The sequence below is a fragment of the Hoplias malabaricus genome, chromosome 11, assembly GCF_029633855.1.
Source record: "Hoplias malabaricus isolate fHopMal1 chromosome 11, fHopMal1.hap1, whole genome shotgun sequence".
Taxonomy (NCBI): domain Eukaryota; kingdom Metazoa; phylum Chordata; class Actinopteri; order Characiformes; family Erythrinidae; genus Hoplias; species Hoplias malabaricus.
In genome coordinates this window covers 5596768-5615775 of record NC_089810.1, presented here as the reverse complement: position 1 = coordinate 5615775, position 19008 = coordinate 5596768, and the positions used below count along the sequence as shown (strand labels likewise).

General features: G+C 46.0%; 1 protein-coding gene across 2 annotated transcripts in view; it reads right to left on the bottom strand.

The window, feature by feature from the left end:
- Positions 1-19008, bottom strand: part of bcar1 (BCAR1 scaffold protein, Cas family member) — a 129271-nt gene that overhangs the window by 20533 nt on the left and 89730 nt on the right. For both annotated transcript variants that reach the window (XM_066685000.1, XM_066684999.1), the window contains exon 2: positions 16559-17242. In XM_066685000.1, coding sequence (XP_066541097.1) covers positions 16559-17242 — 684 coding nt within the window. The remainder of the gene's footprint in view (positions 1-16558; positions 17243-19008) is intronic.

Sequence of the window (19008 nt, the reverse complement as noted above, 5' to 3'; positions counted from 1 at the left end):
CTATAGAGTGGGCAGCTGCTGACTGACCCAGATCGGAACCATCAGCCCAACAACTGCTTCAGCCCAGGAGCCAGAGGGAGGAGAGGGAGATTTATCGTCCTCAACTCCCCTAACCATTCCAAACTCATTCTGCTGGATTAATCAGTGGATAATTGACTCCACACGTGTGTGTGTGTGTGTGTGTGTGTGTCTATGTGGCTCCAGGCTTGTGCCACGTGGCATTTGGCGTGTGAGGGTCAGCATGCTAGTTTAAAGGGGTCTCCAGGGCTCCTGGAGACAGAGAGACCCCCATTCTTAATCCTCCCAGAGCCACACTAGCAGCCCCCAAACACATGCTCCACATTACTGCCATGACTGGGACGGGTGGGACCGTGTGTCAATCAACAGCAAGTGAACACCATCAACACAAACGGACCCCGTGTCTTACTGCTTACTTTATCCTTGAAATAATGTTACTTCCAAAGACGTAACGATTGATTGACGAACGAGGCACACTGTCATGTTCTGCTAGTTGAGTTTTTTCTGTTCAGTTTCTGTGTCTCTCATATTTTCTTCCATCTATGTGCTGTCGTGTTTGTTTATTTATTCCGGTCCTGGTCTCGTGCTCCACCAGCTCATACTCTACTATGGTATTTGATGTCCTCCAGCCGTTCCTGATGTGCTGTGACGTTAACTCTGTGTCTATATTTAGTATCGCCTCTCTACGGGACCTAAGAGATTGTGTTCCTTTTCTTTTACACCCGTTGGTTTATTTGTTTATGAGATCATTTTTCATAATTTATCTGCTATTTGCTCAAAAAATTGAGCAGCAGTCCTTTTCAGGGTAACACACACTCACACATTCACACCTACGGACACTTTTAAGTTGCCAATCCACCTACCAACGTGTGTAATTGAAAACCCATGCAGACACAGGGAGAACACACCACACTCCTCACAGACAGTCACCCGGAGGAAACCCACACAGACACAGGGAGAACACACCACACTCCTCACAGACAGTCACCTGGAGGAAACCCACACAGACACAGAGAGAACACACCACACTTCTCACAGACAGTCACCCGGAGGAAACCCACACAGACACAGGGAGAACACACCACACTCCTCACAGACAGTCACCTGGAGGAAACCCACACAGACACAGAGAGAACACACCACACTTCTCACAGACAGTCACCCGGAGGAAACCCACACAGACACAGAGAGAACACACCACACTCCTCACAGACAGTCACCCGGAGGAAACCCACACAGACACAGGGAGAACACACCACACTCCTCACAGACAGTCACCCGGAGGAAACCCACGCAGACACAGGGAGAACACACCACACTCCTCACAGACACTCACCCGGAGCGGGTCTTGAACTACAGTGTATTCAATGTTAAGAAAAAGGAGTCCACTTCCTTTGTTACATCAGCTTGAAACGCGGAAACAGTGCACGTAATAATAACGGGGAAGAGGATTCCTTGTGGTGCCCCAATTATGCATCTCTTCCAAGAATAGATTTTAAATAAAACACATCCAGGGGTCCTCAGATATGAATCTTAGAGGTCCACTTAGCATATGTTCACAGAGCTGAGGGTCCAGAGAAGTCAAGAGAGAGAGATTAAAGGAAGCATATATTTGCAGATTAATCGTGCTGTCCACTTTTCTTTGTAGAGAGCACTTTTAAAGACGCCATTTTAGTTTTATGCACAATGTCCATTTCTAAGCAGCCTTAGGACAGTTTCACACACTGACACCTGTGGACAGATCCTCACACACCGAGTCACTCACACACTCCCTAAATCTCCCCGAATATTCAGTCTGGCGTCTTCACCTCTTTTTCTGTGTTTTTTTTTTCCCTCCTCCCTCGTCTCTAGAGGTGGATCCTCATTTACTTTCTGTATCTTTTCATCTCACTTTCTCTCCCTCTTGCAGTCTCAAAAAACCAATTTACGTGCGGCATGCTTCAATGCCACATACGCTCATCCGCAACACTCCTCTATTGCCTATATATCTCTCCCTCTCCAGCCTCATTTCTCTTTCACCTCTCTCCAATCTACTCAAGCTTTCCTTCATGTGCTGGTTGGAGGAGTGTGTGAGCGCCTGAGGAAGCATGTTTTCAAGCTTTCTCATACACACACACACACACACACACACACACAAATTTTGCATTTGCTCCTGGCAACACAACACTCGGGTCTGTCCCCAGCACCCATTAATAAGAGTGAAATGATTGCGTCTCCTTGGAGACCACGTCAGCCTCACAGCTGGTGATCAAAGGTTAGCCAGGGGCTGAGACCACTGTGTGTGTGTGTGTGTGTGTGTTTAATACTGCCAATAATGCACACATACACAAAAATAGCATCATTAAACATATCTGGCAGAATAAAGATGTCTGGCATTAAATCCTTCGATATTACCTCACAAACAATACCCAAATCTGGAGACCGTCTTTATGAACAGGTGATCATTAGGTGAGGTGAGGTGGACATTATACGCTGCAGCATTTGGTTTCCATTTAAAATGAAGAGCAGATCTAGTTTCCTTTGATGTATGCCCTTCAGGAGGACAGTAAAACTTCATAATGATCTGTAAAGAAGTGACCGCTGAGTTTCAGCCTGAGGCAGGGGGCTAATAGGAAGCATTTACGACTTGATCCTCTGGTTACTGCAGAACACATACGTGCTCACACAGAGAGAACCCAGCATTTACTCAGTGTTCTGCCAGAACCTCAGCAAAGGAGGAGTTCTCCAGCAAAAGGAGAAAAGCAGAAACATTGACATGAAAAGCACACAGTGCTTTGTTGCATTTACAGCTTCTCACAATCAAAACCTTGCTGAAGGCTGGGCTCTGAGCTGGTCATTTCATTGTTCTTCTATTGTGTCATGTGCCATTGATCTGCTTGCGCTACCACTGACCCAGCCCCGAGACTGTGAAGGTGGGAACCAATGATGTGAGGAATCTCTAACCCAGAAGAACAGGGCTTTCATCCAGGGGGTGACACACATCCTGCAGTCTCGGAATTCGTGATCTACCAACTAACGGCACTTTTCCACTGCATGGTGCCTAGAGTACTCGACTCTACACGGCTCTACACTCTGTTTGGTCCCTGGTTCCACAGCTCCTCCTGTCTCTAACAGTGGTCTTTGGAAACCACAACAACGGCGGTGGTAACGTTAAGCGGTGTTTACTCATGGTGTATCGGCGTGTTGTTGTTGTTTGGGACTGAACACAGCTCCGTCATCAGTTCAGACAGATCAGTAGAGTTTGTTCCTTCCTTGTTGCAGCGTCCAGCTCTCGCTGGATTCTTTCGTCGGCCACCGATCCAAGGAGCGTTTGAACCTCTTCAAAAGACCACGGCGTCATTTTACGAGCTGCCGTCGTGAGTCGGATAAAAACAAACGTGATCTCTGCTGCAGCTGGAGATTTTACAGATGACTACATTCTCCCTGTTCAGTCACTGCTCTGTAAGGTTTACACATCACAGTTCAGTCACTGCTCAGATCTCTCTGAACCAGGAGAACCTAGTTCCCGGTACCAGGATCCTAATTCGAGTCGTATAGTCATGCAGTGGAAAAGTGACATATGCGAACTCTCGCTGGGCTCTGCCTGGAGTGAGGTGTTCCTTCTATTAAGGCCAAGGCCGCTCTGTTTCTCCAGGCTTCGTCTTAGATTTCAGAGTTTCAGGAGAGTTCCTCTGAGTCCAGCTACACATCCTTTCAGACCAATAGCTCTGATCTGTCTACTCGCAGTGGATGGATGGATAGAAACACCTGGCTTCCTATCTGTCGAAGACAGTAGTCATGAATATGGACGAGCTCATATCTAATCTCCTCAGGAAGAGTTTCTGAAACTTGTACAACTTGTACTTCAAAAGCTGAACTGGAAATCAATGAAGGGATGTCTTTGGACTTCGTACAGAGCTAAAAACTTGCATCATCAGCAGTGAACTTTGTGCCACAGTTGTGTGTGTGTGTGTCAGTGTGTGTACCTACATCAGCAACCTTATTCCATCACCCTGACGTGTGCTTTTCCAGGCCTTTTAACTGCGTGCAGTACAAAGTGAGCCCCGTGCCCTGCTGTAATATCCTAGTCCTTTGATGGGAGCGGCTGGAGCACAAATAAAGCTCCTGCAGGAGGCCCCCGTGTTTATGCTGAGGGGGCCGGTTCTGGCCCTGTACCACACTGGCTTTGTGGGAAGCTAATGACAAGCCACGAGCTTCAGCTCCGCATGAGAACCCCAAGCCTTTCTTCGTCTCTCCATCCTCCAGCAGCTCCACCCACCACAGGCCTCCTGTCTTCTTTGATTCCCTCCACTGCTGTCCCTTTTTTCTTCTTCTTCTCTCTCTCTCTCTCTCTTTCTCTCTCTCTCTCTCTCTCTCTCAGTGGTGAGCTGGCAGAGCAGAGGGGTCCACAGCAGGTACTGGATTCTGAGTTACCGGGTTCTGAGTGTGTTATATACGCATTGGGCCAACTGTAGGTAAAAAGCACAGGTGCAGTCTTCATACAAAAGCCATAGTCACGTAGCCCCGCCCACTAACCCCACACACCTGAGGCTCAGGGTTTTGAAGATGATAGTTATGTGATGGAGTGATAACACAGAAACAGTACCACAAAGCCGATGTGGAGCCATGGCCCATGGCCAGAGAAGCGGGCTTGGAACCCGAGGGGGTCTCTGGATCGATGTCCTCCACTGGCAGAAAACTGGTGGTGAGGATAGTGAACAGAACAGCACTGTCTCCTCCCTCAACATCCACAGCTGATATGCCCTTGAGCAAGGAACCTAGCCTCCAACTGCTCCCAAGGTGCTGGGATGGCTGCCCACTGTTTGTGCACTCCTCCCAGTGCAGCTGTGTATGTGTGTGTGTGTGTGGGGGTGTGTTTTCACTGACCCAGATGGGTTAAATGCATCTTCGTTGTAGTGTGCACTGACAATAAAAGCATGTTCACATTTACATGAACATCTGGTCACAAATGTGGCATCTGACCACACTCCTAACCCCTTAACTCTGCATTCTGGCTTTATATCTGTTTCACGTAGCGCATGCTGAGACATAACTGCCAATCTGTGCCTCACACTGTTGTAAAATGCTTAGTAAATCAAGTGCAGTGGCTCCTTACCTCCGACAAAGTTACGTTTTCTTCACTGAGAAGTGTACCGTTTATAAATGAACATTTAGTAGAGGGGTAAACATGAGAGAGAATGTCTCATGCACTCTTACAACCCCACAGTATACCATCACAGGTAGTGTTCAGACAAGTGAACCTCAGTGGACTACACCATGGAACAAACCCGTCGCACTGTTGTTCAGTTTGAGTCTCACACACCGCTCCTGTGAGGAGGCTGGAGAGTGGTGGGTGGAGAAGTGAAGATCAGAGTCTCACAGAGAGCAGTGCAGTGGTGTTAAGTGTGTGTTCAGAGCTCACAGATGGAGGTTCTGATGACTCGGTGAAGCAGACTGACCCAGCGCTGAGCTCCTGGGGCGAGGGCACAGCTGCAGCGGCTGGTGAACAGATGGGCACTGGCACTGCTGCAGACCCCGTAACACTTATAACCTCCATCAGCTTCAGCTTTCCTCTAACCACTGTACTACTACTGGAGCGAGAGAGGAGAGGAAAGGAGAGGAGAAAAGAATGAAGAAGATGAGAAGAAAAAAAAGAAGAAGAGAAGAGAAAAATTAAGAAGGTAAGAGAAGAGAAGAGAAGATGTGAGAAGAGAAGAGAAAATTGAAGAAGGTAAGAGAAGAGGTGAGAAGAGAAGAAGAGAAGAGAAAATGAAGAGAAGGGGTGAGAAGTGAAGAGATGAGAAGAGAAGAGAAAAATGAAGAAGGTGAGAAGAGAAGAGAAAATGAAGGTAAGAGAAGAAAAGAGGTGAGAAGAGAAGAGAAGAAAAGAGAAAATAAAGAAGGTAAGAGAAGAGAAGACAGAGAAGAGAAGAGAAGAGAAGAAGAAAAGAGAAAATGAAGAAGGTAAGAGAAGAGAAAAATTAAGAAGGTAAGAGAAGAGAAGAGAAGAGAAGAGAAGAGAAGAAAAGGGAAGAGAAGAGAAAAACGAAAAAGCGAAGAGAAGATAAGAAGTGAGAAGAGCGATTAAGATAAGAAACTACTTGATAAGAAGAAAAAGAGAAAATGAGGCAAGAATAGAGGAGAAAGTGAAGAGTGGTGAGAAGAGGAGAGAAAATGAGAGGAGAAATAAGTGAGAAGAGATCATAGTAGAGGAGTGTGTAGTGGAGAAGAGGCCAAATTCTGCCCACAGCCTCCACGGCTCCATCAGTGCGCAGTGATGAGAACATCGCTCTGAGGGAAAAACACAGGCACCGCAGTGCAATGAGGCCCAGAAACCAACTCACTAACTCTCTCTCTCTCTCTCTCTCTCTCTCTGTGTGTGTGTGTGTGTGTGTATCAGTGCTGAAGCCACACTAAATCCCAAAGGCTCTGAATTTAAATAAATAAATAAATAAATAAATAAATAAAATAAAACAATCAGGAACTTTCTGTTTATTAAGATATATTTAAGAGATCTGAGGAGATGAAGGAGAGAAAGCCTCTTAAAAAAGCAGCAGCACACCCAATTCAGGACACATTTCTCTTCCAGGCTGTAGTGTTTGTGTGTGTGTGTGTGTAGCTGGAGGGAAGAAGATAGGCAAGTAGGAGTAACTCCAGCACACAGGAATGTGCACAGAGAATCACGCCAGGGATTATAGACCTGCAATCCAGCGAGGGGAAAGCCCACAGCATACACACAAACACACACACAGTATATACACACACCTACATACAGTACACACACACACACACCCTGCATGTCTGATGCCAACTCTTTCTGTAGAACAGTACCAAGGATAGCACTGACCACTCCAGTCTCTAAACACAGGGTGTGTGTGTGTGTAAGTCAGCAGAGTTAAACACATGCACTGACATTGCACTCACTCGCACTGCGCCACACTAGAGAGTCTCTGTTTCAGTCGCTCTGTCCACTCTGCTGTAGACCTTCTGATATCTACTGATAGCCACGACTATTTTATTTTGTAGCCACACGTTCATGTGTACACCCTTCTCTGAGCTGGTCTGCTCCCTCTACAGCCATGGATTTCGAGGAACTCATGAAACTTGGAAACCTGAAATTTGGGAAGATCTGCTGAGGGGAAACTCCAACCTGGAGAAACAGGGCGGCCTTGCCCTTAAGCGAGGGAACACCTCACACGAGTCGAATGCCTTAAAGCGACTTCAATGCAGGAGACACAGCTTAAAAGCCAAGCTCTAAACCACAGAGTGGATTCAGCCTTGAGTACTTTAACTCAATGAGAAACACCAGACAAAGGTGCTCTAAAAGGTGTAAAGGTCTGAGGAGAGTTGAGGAGAGAGGAAGGAAATGAGACCCTGAATTTTGGTTGATGTTTAGCTAAAAAGGCTGTGTTGATTTTCAGCTTTGAATGTTAATGAATGGCCAGGAGGCCAAACGGCTCGTGCCTCCAGCATTCTCCTTCCTGTGGCAAACAGCATCCCATAAAGACATTAACCTGATTTTGTACTAGAGAAAAGGCAGGACACAACTGATCTGGACATTTTCTTTCTGACTTTCTGAAGTGGCGCCAGGTGAGTCTTTGCTGTAGGGTTCTATTCTGCAGCTGGCTTTTTTAAAAAAGGAGTTAGCCATTCTTCAATACTGATTTTAACTTGCCCTTGGCCACTTCCAATGACCTACAGACATCACACAAGTGGCCACTCACAGTGTAAAGAGGGGAGGAGGCAATCAGGAGTGGGTTTTCAGTTGAAACAAACTCACCCTCAGCCAGAAAAACGCATCCCGCTGAATCGATTTCTTTTGTGATTTACACTTTACATGCACTAAAGACCGTCTACACCATCTTATCAAAAAAAGGTCAAGATTTCAATGAGATGAACATCAAGTATTTGCTTTTCAAGATTTATAACGTAACCATAGTGTAAAATATTTGTTTTTATACGAATGTATTCCGTTTTTTTTTTTTGACATTTTAAGAATTGTGAAGGTTGTTTTGGTTCCTGCTAACTCCTGCATGGTACTTGGCTTGACTTTTTTGCTTTTCCCCTTCAAATCTGGTCCTGTGTACATGGAACCATGGAACAAGTAGGGACTAAAGGTGATGTGTAAACCTTGCAGAGTGCTGATTGGCCAGAGAGACTTGTCAATCACAAAGAAATGCAGACACCAGGCACAAACTCACCATCTGTAAAAATCTACAAGCTACAGCAGAGATCAGGTTTGTTTTTTTATTCAACTCACAACGGCAGCCCGTACAATTACGCTGTGGTCTTTTGAAGCAGTTCAAACACTCTATGGATTAGTGGCTGATGAATGGTGGATTAGGTGGATGTGCAAGAAGGAACGAAAAAACTCTATTGATCTATGAGAACTGGGGTGTGGAGATTGGTTCAGACCGTCCACACCCCCATAAAAAAAAAGTAAAAAATGCAAATACATGACCAGTAAACAGCGCTTAACATTAACACCACCGCTGAAATAGTATCCAAAGTCTGCAGTTGCCCATAGAGATGAATTTTGCAACATTTCAGCCAGCTGCTAGTGAAAAAGTGACCAGGAACTACGGCTGAAAAGCTTGTAGAGCCGTGCCGAGCTGAGTCCAGTAGGTACCACGTAATGGAAAAACGCCATTATAAACGGCTTTGTCCAACAATTCTTTTTGATCGTTGAGATGTAAAATGGCTGACATCGCAATATATTCTGGGCACAGTGTTCTTCTGAAGTAGACATCTGTGTTGACTACTTCCCTCGCCCCTCATTAACCTCACTTCACTTCAGTCCACACAGAAATGGAGCCGCCTTTAAGATGGCGTCAGGGATTGGTGAAATGGCGAGGCGAAGTGGTAGAGGGCCAGTTAAAAACACAGGCCTTGATTAATCACCAGCATGATCAGTAGATCACTTGATCATTAATGTAATCAACTGTGGCAGGTCCATCTCCAAGAAGCTGCTGTCCACATTGACTTTAAGACTGCACCTCCTTCGAAAGGTCAAACTCCGGTTCATTCGTTCACTGCTCACGAACCTCTTCCCTCCCCCTCCTCACCAAGACCTGCTCCTGCAGATAAGCTTTCACACATCCTTCCTCCTCCTCTTCTTCCTCCATTCCACTCCTCCCTCCTGTGCAGGTGAGCCCTTGCTAACTCTCCAGGGATTATACATTTACTTTCTGAGCAGGCAGCGGAGCAGACTCGTGGCAGAATCTTAATCAAGCCTTTCTCTATTCCTCTCTCTGCATTGCACTATAAGTCTAGCTCCTCTTATCAGCATATTCTGTAAGGCTAAATCAGGGCCATTAGAGGCCCAGATAAGCAGGTTTTCTCCATCCCAGAAGGGGCAGCTCTAAACCCTGCTGCCCTTTCTTACCCTCTGCCCCAACACCTCCATGCCAACACACTTCACGCGACTGCAGAGCCATTTCAACGCATAAGAACCAAGAAGGAATGATTACGACCCAGTTCTGGTCATCGCACAGTGCTACCAAAATGAGAAAGTGAAAGATGGCAGATGCTTCATCTGAGACACGTGAAGCCAGTCACATCAACCACAGGAGCAGCCATCGCTGGGGGCAACCCTGGACTAATGGTTGGAAAAGCGGTCTTGGCACTGGAAGTTTGACGGTTTGTTTCCCACGACCGACGGGACAATTGTGGGTGTGGAGAGTGAGGAAACAGCACTGTATCCTCCCTCAACATCTACAGCTGAAGTGCTATTGAGAAAGGCATTGAACCTGCCCCTAGCGCACTAGTGTGTGTATGTGTTCACACCCGTGGATGGGTTAAATGTGAAAAACATTTCATTTTACGTTGTACAGTGACAAATAAATGCACATTTAGGTTTTGACTGAAGGCGGAAATCATTAGGTGAGGGAACTGGAGGAGTCCTGACCCCACCCTCCTCTGTGAAACCCAAAGGTATGTGTTTTAAACCAGTGAGGTAGTCACATTTAATTTTTATTCCATATGTGGGAGATGCTGTGAAAAGAATTGCCCCACCGTGTGATCACTGGTCCTGGGAAGAGCTGTGTTTATTTCTGGATGGATAAGTACATGTGTTCATATACTAATGCTAATATGCTAATGTCTGATGCTCCAGAGATGTGATTCCATGCTGTGTGCGTGGGTCTGGCATATGCCACTGCCTATATATTCTTAAAGTACTATTTTTCCGTTTGGCAGCACCTTTGGAGTTCATTTTGAAATTGCTCTTGAGATATTGAGTATTTTGTTTATAGTCCTCCCAGCAGTACAATAAAATATCAGTACATGCTAACAATGCATCGAGGAAAAGTTCAACATGCTTAGAGGAGAACAATAACTACCCAACCCTGTTATGTTAGCTACAAGATACTCGCATTGGCTAGCATCTCACAAACTAAGCAAAACCCAGCAACAGCTTTTCAAAAATCTAGTTGATGAAATTTCACGTTCAGCCAAATGGAGCCAAACATTTGTCAAGACCCATTTATTCAGTAGTTTAGCTCTGTCCATTCAACGGAGCATTTCAGACCAGATCTCTGTGTGGCTTTGGCGCATTTTTTATAGATATGTTTAATTGATAACAGTATAAGAACATTAAACAGTTCTGTCTGAGATTTCTGAACCCAACACAGTGTGTGCTGATTCAGAAATGCACGTAGCATGAGGCTAAATTGCATGGGGTAAGCTTATATTGTTTGTTAGCTACACTAGCTTCAACACTCAAGGGCAAAAATAGGTAGTCTGAGAACACTAATCGTGTCTTGACTAATGAACTGATGAACATTCAGTGTGAAGGCATCTCCTAATCCTGTTTTATTTTAGCTAAGGGCAGCTTTAGCACCCACAGCTTCACCTATGCTAATACTCACTGTATTTGCATCTAAATATGCCACATGCTTCCGTGTCTCGCTGAAAACACCAACACACACCACCATTTCAAACAATGAAGTCCCTCCCCTTTACTTCAGCTTTACTTGTTATGGCTTTATTTGCTCAAATAGGTCAATGTGCAAACAGAGCTGTTATTGCCAAATCCCTCTGGTTAACATGTAACTAGGCGACTGAGAAGAGCGTCAGCGTCATTAGGATATAATGTTAGGAAACTCTACGATAGCTCTTTGTCAGAGAGGTGGAGGAGGCTCATGTTCCACCACAGTGTGTACTTCAGCTTTAGTGGTGGAGAAAGGTCTTCAGAAAGTCTACAAAAACAAAGATAACCTTTATTTCCTTATCTTCATTTTTGTCGATTTTCTTTCAGTTGTTTTCCCCTGACATTTCAAAATACAAAATTAGCTGCTGTTTAAAAACAAAAATGCCTGAAAATAATATTCAGAATAAACTCATTTCACACGAACTTACATTAAACATCAGTAATGTTCTTCCTATTTCATGAAAAGCTACAATTTTAAGGACACTTTCTGTGTCTTGACACCAACGATGTGTTTATGTGAGGCCCAACGTAAGTGCGCCACATGATTTAAACTCTTAATAAATCTTATAATCACTGATACGACAAGGCTGGGACCAAAAGAGCTGTTCAAAGGTGATGACTGTAGTGTGCTGCACTGTGCTATTTATTTCCACCGGACCCCTGAGTGGCCCAAACAAGAATAGTCTCTAACTGAATGACTCCCTGCCGCTAAAACACACACTCACAAGAGCTTCAAACAATGCCCCACAGTGCAGGAGGCGCCATTTTGAAGACCAGTAATATCAACACCACCATTTGTGCACTGTGGCCCCAAAAATCATGGACAAAGTAGAGATGCATTTTATTAAATAACTTTCTGCCTCAAACAGAGACCCCTTTAGTCGCATTAATCACTTCCCCACGTGACCCCTGTCTCAGTCTATTACTAATTCAGTCATTAAGATAACTTAGGGCTTAATAATGCCTGAACCTGTAATAACAATCCCTAAATATAATAATAATAATAATTTCCTATACATACATATCTCTATTTAACTATGGGCGGCGTGTTCAGGGTGGATACAGTGGATGTTATTGTCTGGTATTTCACATTTAATTTTTTTGAACTCTGGTTAACTGTGGGTAAAGGAAACAGAAGGAATCAACACCACAAGCCCCTAGAGGACAAGAGCAGCGGGCGGCAGACCTGTCCTGACACTCGCGGCCTAAGGAAGGGCAGTGGCTACTTGACTCTCCTCACTTCTTTGGCCCTGATTACCTGACGGCACACTCTCAATGAGATAAACCTGGTAGGGAAGCGTTGACTGGTATAAAGGGCCGGGCAGAGCCAAAGAGCAGGAGACTCACTGTTTAATACGTTAAAATCAAGCGTATGTGAGTGAAAATGGCCGAAAGGGCAAAGTGCTCCTGTCTCTGGCATCACCAAACACGTTTTACTGCATGTGGGCTGTAGAGATTGAGACCTCTTGTTTGTATCACATCACTGTAAAGAAAGAAAGTCATTAATGCACTATTTCACATTAGACTTAAATGTGGAAAAACCAGAAGAATGCAAAATAATTTTGCTTATTATTTATTGAGCTCCATAAACAACTGAGTAACTACAGTAAAACTATTAAACAGCTGTGAGAAAGAGAAAGAAGATATGTGGGTCTATAGGCAGCGTTTAGGAGATCTACTCAGTCGAGCTAATGTTGTTTGTATCCATGACTGTGCTAATGCTAATAGCTATCCATGGCTTTAGAGGGGGGCCTCCTAGGCACAGAAACAGGGGCTCGGCCACTGTTTCTGACAGACTGACAGACAGACAGAGATCAATCGATAGAAATAAAATGGATGTAAGGAACACTTGGGGAAAGAAGAAAGTGGAGCCTGTTTGAGGAGTGTGCTGGAGCTTTATGGGTCGCGTGCCACCACACCCCGTCTGAAATCCTCTTTGATCTGACACCAGTCCCAGTTGCTCTGGCTGCCTTAGTCTGGCCTTAGCACAATTAGCCCCTACATCCAGGCCTCCTGACCTCTAGCTGCTGTCAGGGCACAGCTGAGTCTGTAATACCCCACTGCCTTCACACACACACATCTTACCCCTCAAGAAAGGCCATTCAGCGCCCAGTGAGGCATCACTTTTCTCCACTATCTCATATACAAACACTTAACGCTTAAAACCCATCTGTAATGTACCTTTAGCATTAAATATGATGCATGCAGATTCACGTTTTCATCAAGAACTGAAACATCAAGGCATTTGGCTTCATCTCTCAGTCTTTCTATTCCTCAGGGTGTGTGTGTGTGTGTGTCTGCCTCTGTGTCCATCATCCACTCTCTCAGCATGAACTCTTATCTCGTAATGAGAAAGTGGCAGTGGTGATGGTGGGGGTGGGGTGTTTCCCCAGAAGGACAACGCTAGAGGACATTCACAGGAAAAACATACATCACACAACTCTCCATAGGCCGTTTCTAGAAAACAGAACAAAGACACAGGCCAACCCTGTTCAGGACAGAGGATGCAGGGGAATGGGAACTGCTACGCAAATGGTAGGAGCTACTGTCATTCACCCTTTAAATACTGAGTGGTCATAGGCAGCTGGAGTGTGATACTGTCTTATTTATAGTTAATATTACACAATAAAAGTCCTGACCCAGTTGTTTTGTAGATAACGCAGTACTTAAAATACTGATTAGGTATTCATTTATTTGAGGAAGCGGAGCCTAATTCTCAAATACCTGTCAGTGGAGGCTGCCAGAAAAGTTTGAGTACCTCTGGATTAGACAGTGACGTGCGTAGCTTGTAACAAAAGAGCAGAGAGCGTAATCACAGTGTTTACCTTGTTCCTTCTGAAAGCCAGTAAAGGGAAACCATGCCCAACTTTTATCAACACATACAGTGTAAAACTGAGTGTTTACAGAATCTCAGAGAGGAACCAGAGCGCCAGAACCTTCTGGAAGCCTCTCGGAGCAGTGGAGAAGGGTGTGAGCTGGACACAGGCACAGATATTGCGTTATCTGTGAGCTGTAGCATGACGCTAGAGCCCTGAGGAGTGCTGCCATTGATCCGCCCTCCCCTCCTCCACCCTGTCCCAACCCTGGCCTTGACTACTGATCAATGAGCCGCGGCTCAGCTTCTATCCTCACTGTCTGTTCAAAGCTGGGCTTCCACAGCCCCGCGCATGTGTTTTCTTTCCTTGTTTTTTCAATCGATCTCTCGTTTGGGAGATGTGGAGATGGGGAGATGCAGATGGGGAGGCTAAATGCAGGTTAGTGGTGCAGGCTTGGGACTGGAAGGGCCTTGGTTCAAGTCCCTCGGCTGTCAGGGAATGGAGGGACGGGGGTGGGGATGGGGGGGTGAAGTAACAACACTGTCTCCTCCCTCAACACCCACAGCTGAGGTGTCTTTAAGCAAACACCCAACTAATCCCAGGGTGGTGTGATGACTGACCACTGCTCCAGGTGTGTGTGTGTGTGTATGGTCACTGTCCCTAGTGAATTAGTGTTTGTGTGTGTGTGTAATCACTGCCCCTAGTGAATTAGTGTTTGTGTGTGTGTGTGTGTGTGTGTGTGTATGTGTGTGTGTGTGTGTGTGTGTGTGTGTATGTGTGTGTGTGTGTGTGTGTGTGTGTGTGTATTTGTGTGTGTGTGTGTGTGTGTATGTGTGTGTGGTCACTGAATTAGTGAATTAGTGTTTGTGTGTGTGTGTTTGTGTGTGTGTGGTCACTGCCCCTAGTGAATTAGTGTTGGTGTGTGTGTGTGTGTGTGGTCACTGCCCCTAGTGAATTAGTGTTGGGGTGTGTGTGTGTGTGTGTGGTCACTGCCCCTAGTGAATTAGTGTTGGTGTGTGTGTGTGTGTGTGGTCACTGCCCCTAGTGAATTTGTGTGTGTGTGTGTGTGGTCACTGCCCCTAATGAATTAGTGCTGGTGTGTGTGTGTGTGTGTGTTTGTGTGTGTGTGTTTGTGTGTGTGTGTGTGTGTGTTGACTGCCACAGATGTGTTAAATCAACACTAGGTGAGATTTTGTATTTTTGCTCCTGGGCTCCACCTACCAGTTGCAGAGTGTGATTTATTTTTACAGCACCATCCTGAAATCAAGTGGGGGGATGGGACTGATGATGTGGTTACTCCTCCAAAAGTTACATAGTGCAGTTTCTGCAGTGTTAAATTCGCAGCTCAGTGGAGCATCAAAACGCTTTTGAAGCTGTATTTTGAAGCTTTTATCGGACGCATCAGAGCAGATCTGACCCGGTGCGTCCAGTGCTGGCATGGGAGGTTAAAACAGCAGAAGTGGCGTGGGTTGGAAGGCCACAGCTGCACCTGTCTTCTACTCTCCTCCCTCCATCATTTCACTTCATTTCATTTCATCTCTCAATGATGCTCCCCTGGCATATGGCTCAGCGCTCTGTCTACAGAACGATCCCAGAGGAGCAGAGGAGCCCTTTACAAACCTCTTACTCACACCGTACCCCAACCCCACACCGCCCCCCAACTATACAACGGCCACACGCAGCCCCACTACACACTCCTGCATTATTTATTACTACTGTATATGTCCCTCCCTCCACTCCTTTCTCACATCTACCCTGCACCCTTTCCTTCCTTTCTCTCTCTGCTTCTTTCAGCCGCACTCCTCCAGCCTTCCCGGTTATCTTCCTTTCATCACCACTGCCTTAAGCGCTGCGGAGGGATTGTTTATTTTTGTCTTTTAAAAAAAAGAGAGCGTATCAGAGCAGAGGATGTGAGGGGAATGCAATAAGTTCTATCTCTCCTCTGAATCTTCTAAAGCCAAGAAAGATATACAGCTAATATTTCTGGAACTTTCTTCGATTTCCTGTTTGGTTTCTGCTCTGCTGATTTCCACACAGATATTACCCCATACCCCATTGTTTCAGTGCCACACATTTACCACACGGCTTCAAAACGCTCAACCACCCTCTGAAGCTAACAGCTAATTACACAATTATGGACAAAATGAAATGTCTGCATGTGCAGCTTCATAGAGCTCTTCACTGCTCACTGGGATAAAAAAAAAGTCACTCATTACAGTTTCCCTTTAATTTAACAATTATTTACTCCATGCATCTGCCATCAACCAGCGTTAGGACACAAACAATAGGCAGCAGCTGATTTCCATTCGCTGAACACAAACAAAAAATAAACAATGACGTCACCCTCAGAGTTATAGTTATATTACTGTTACATAGAGCTAACAGTTTAATGTAGAAATACGTATTAAATGAAAGATTAGTCGTTTTCATGTGGAAATTACAGTTTGAAAGAGTGCAGTTTTCTAAAATAAAGAGCTGTAGTGTTCATTTCAGCAAGAACTCTGTCTTAGCAAGTGGTAAATGGGGACATTCAGTTGCTGTAACAGTGTTAGACCAATCAGAGACCACAGGACACCCTGCTGTGTCCATCACAACAACCACAGCTGACTGAGCGTCTGATTTTCTACAGTCTGCTCTCAGGGTAAACGTCACAGTATAGATCTTCTGCAGAGTACTGTATCTTCTCTTTGTTTCCTCAAAAAACTCTGGTATGTAGATTTTTCCAGACCTGCTGCACTCATATTATACTGCAACACTTTCTATAAAAGCCTGTTTATGTATCTTAACTCTGTGTGTGTGTGTAAGCAGTCCCTACCTTCCCCAATGTTTTGGAAGATGTTTCCCAGTTCCTCATTTCCATTGAGGGTGGAATCTGGTAAATCTCTTGTTTCTGGTTCAAAGACGGGGGCACCTGGTACACATCTTGTCCAGGACATGGCCCTCCAGCTGAGGGGGGCACCTGGTACACCTCCTGCCCTGGAGTCCCCATGGAGGGGGGCACCTGGTAGATCTCCTGCCCTGCTGGGTGATACTTGCCATGGCTTTGTTTTTGTGCGAGAGCGGGGGCCTTGGGCTGAAGCTGCGGGGTCTGAGGCCCGGTGGGAACCTGATAGAGGTTGGAGGGTGCGTTTTTGCCGTGGCTTGGGGGCAGCATGTAGACGGCGTCAGGGTTGCCCGGGGTTGGAGGGCTGCTACAGGTGTATGCCGGGTGCATGGCTGTGTACTGGGCGGCAGGGGAGGGTTTGGTGTAGGCGCTGGGGGGCACGCTGCTTTGAGGGGATGGTGACTGCTGCTGTTGCTGCTGTTTGTCGTACATGCCCACCAGGATCTTCAGTCGATTTCCCGGCACAATGCCCTGGCGGCCGTGCAGCGAGCAGAGCCACCAGCCGTCCAGGCCCTGCGTGTCCCGCTCCAGGACCGTCATGATGTCGCCCTTCCTGAAGGACAGCTCGTCCGGAGACTCGGCCACATTGTCATACAGGGCCTTGGCCAACACGTTCTGTAAGAGAAAGGTAAAGTAACATGATTAGACTTCAATGTGGGGTTTAATTCCCAGCTTTGGTAAGATCACCGCATCACACTACACCAACGAGTCCTCGGCTTAGAATCCTAACTCTAGACTTTAGCATCATCACACACCTGAGTCACTCGGCACAAGAGCGTCTGCCAAATAATGTAAATGTAATGACACTAAAGTTAAAGGCACACATTCTCTCCCTTTTCCACAAGTGAACACAGTTCTGAGCCTCTGTGACCAGCTTTATTCAAAATCCCACAAGGATCAAACCCCACAGCAGAGTTCTCCCTCCATCTAAACCGCCCTGGTTTCAGCGCCTGTTCCTTTAAATGAAAACGAGCCGCTCGCTGTTCACCCCGACCCCGAGCGCACAGCAGATGCCATTTTTGTTCGTTCTCTTTCTGCACTGTTCTCTGTTTTTCTTCAGTGCTCTTAAATCTGTGTGTGTTTTGCAGCGTTTAACCTCATCTTTGAGCTCTCACATAAAAGCGAGTCCAGTGCTGTGATTAGAGAAACTCAGTTGAGGGGGTGGGGCTCAAGATACACAAACTCCAGATATCACAGACTGTGCACATGAACAAATTATTATTATTATTCTTTTTTAATTATATGTCCCTTTTAATGACGCAAGCCAGGGTTCAATTCCCTGATGGGGTAAGCACACCTACCCCAATAAGAGTCCTTGTGTAAGACTCCTACCTCTGTGTCATGATTATAGCTGTGAGTTGCTGTGGATAAGAGCATCTGCCAAATGCTGTCAATGTCAATAAAGAATGCCTTTGGCCAAAACAAAGTTCTCCATCTATTAATAGATCCACCCAAAACTCCTAATCCATTGTTCACATTATCTTTATGTGTAAACAGCTCCAGGATGTTTGTGCCTGCTGTGACTTGTCAAGGATGACTCTGAATCAAATGAATCAAAGGAATCAAATCAAACTAATGCGAGGTCAGAGATTTACATCCTTCACATCACAGACGTTAGAACATAGAAAGTATCCCATCCATTCATTCATTACCTGTAACCCTTATCCAGTTCAGAGTCACGGTGGGTCCAGAGCCTACCTGGAATCATTGGGCGCAAGGCGGGAATACACCCTGGAGGGGGCGCCAGTCCTTCACATGGCAATACAGACACACACACTCACTCACATCTACGGACACTTTTGAGTTGCCAATCCACCTATCAACGTGTGTTTTCGACTGTGGGAAGAAACCAGAGCACCTGAAGGAAACCCACGCAGACACAGGGAGAACACACCACACTCCTCACAGACAGTCACCCGGAGGAAACCCACGCAGACACAGGGAGAACACAACACACTCCACACAGACAGTCACCCGGAGGAAACCCACGCAGACACAGGGAGAACACACCACACTCCTCACAGACAGTCACCTGGAGCAGGAATCAAACCCACAACCTACAGGTCTCTGGAGCTGTGTGACTGCGACACTACGTGCTGGGCGACCGTGACGAGAAAGTATCCCTTTAAGTGCAATTATAAACACAGACACAAAGTGGTCCTCACAGAAGATGAGCTGGTGGACCTTGCATTACACAACGCTCCATCTGTCTCAGTGCTGAAAGAGCCACCCACAACTGCTGCCAGCCTTTTACACTAAACAAATATTTGCTCTTAGAACCCTTAGAACCCGGGGCTGTGGGGAATGGCAGAGCCAGGCACGTGCGGCTCTCATCTCAATGCAGCCGCTTAATAAAGCCCCGCGGAGCCAGCGGCGCTCTG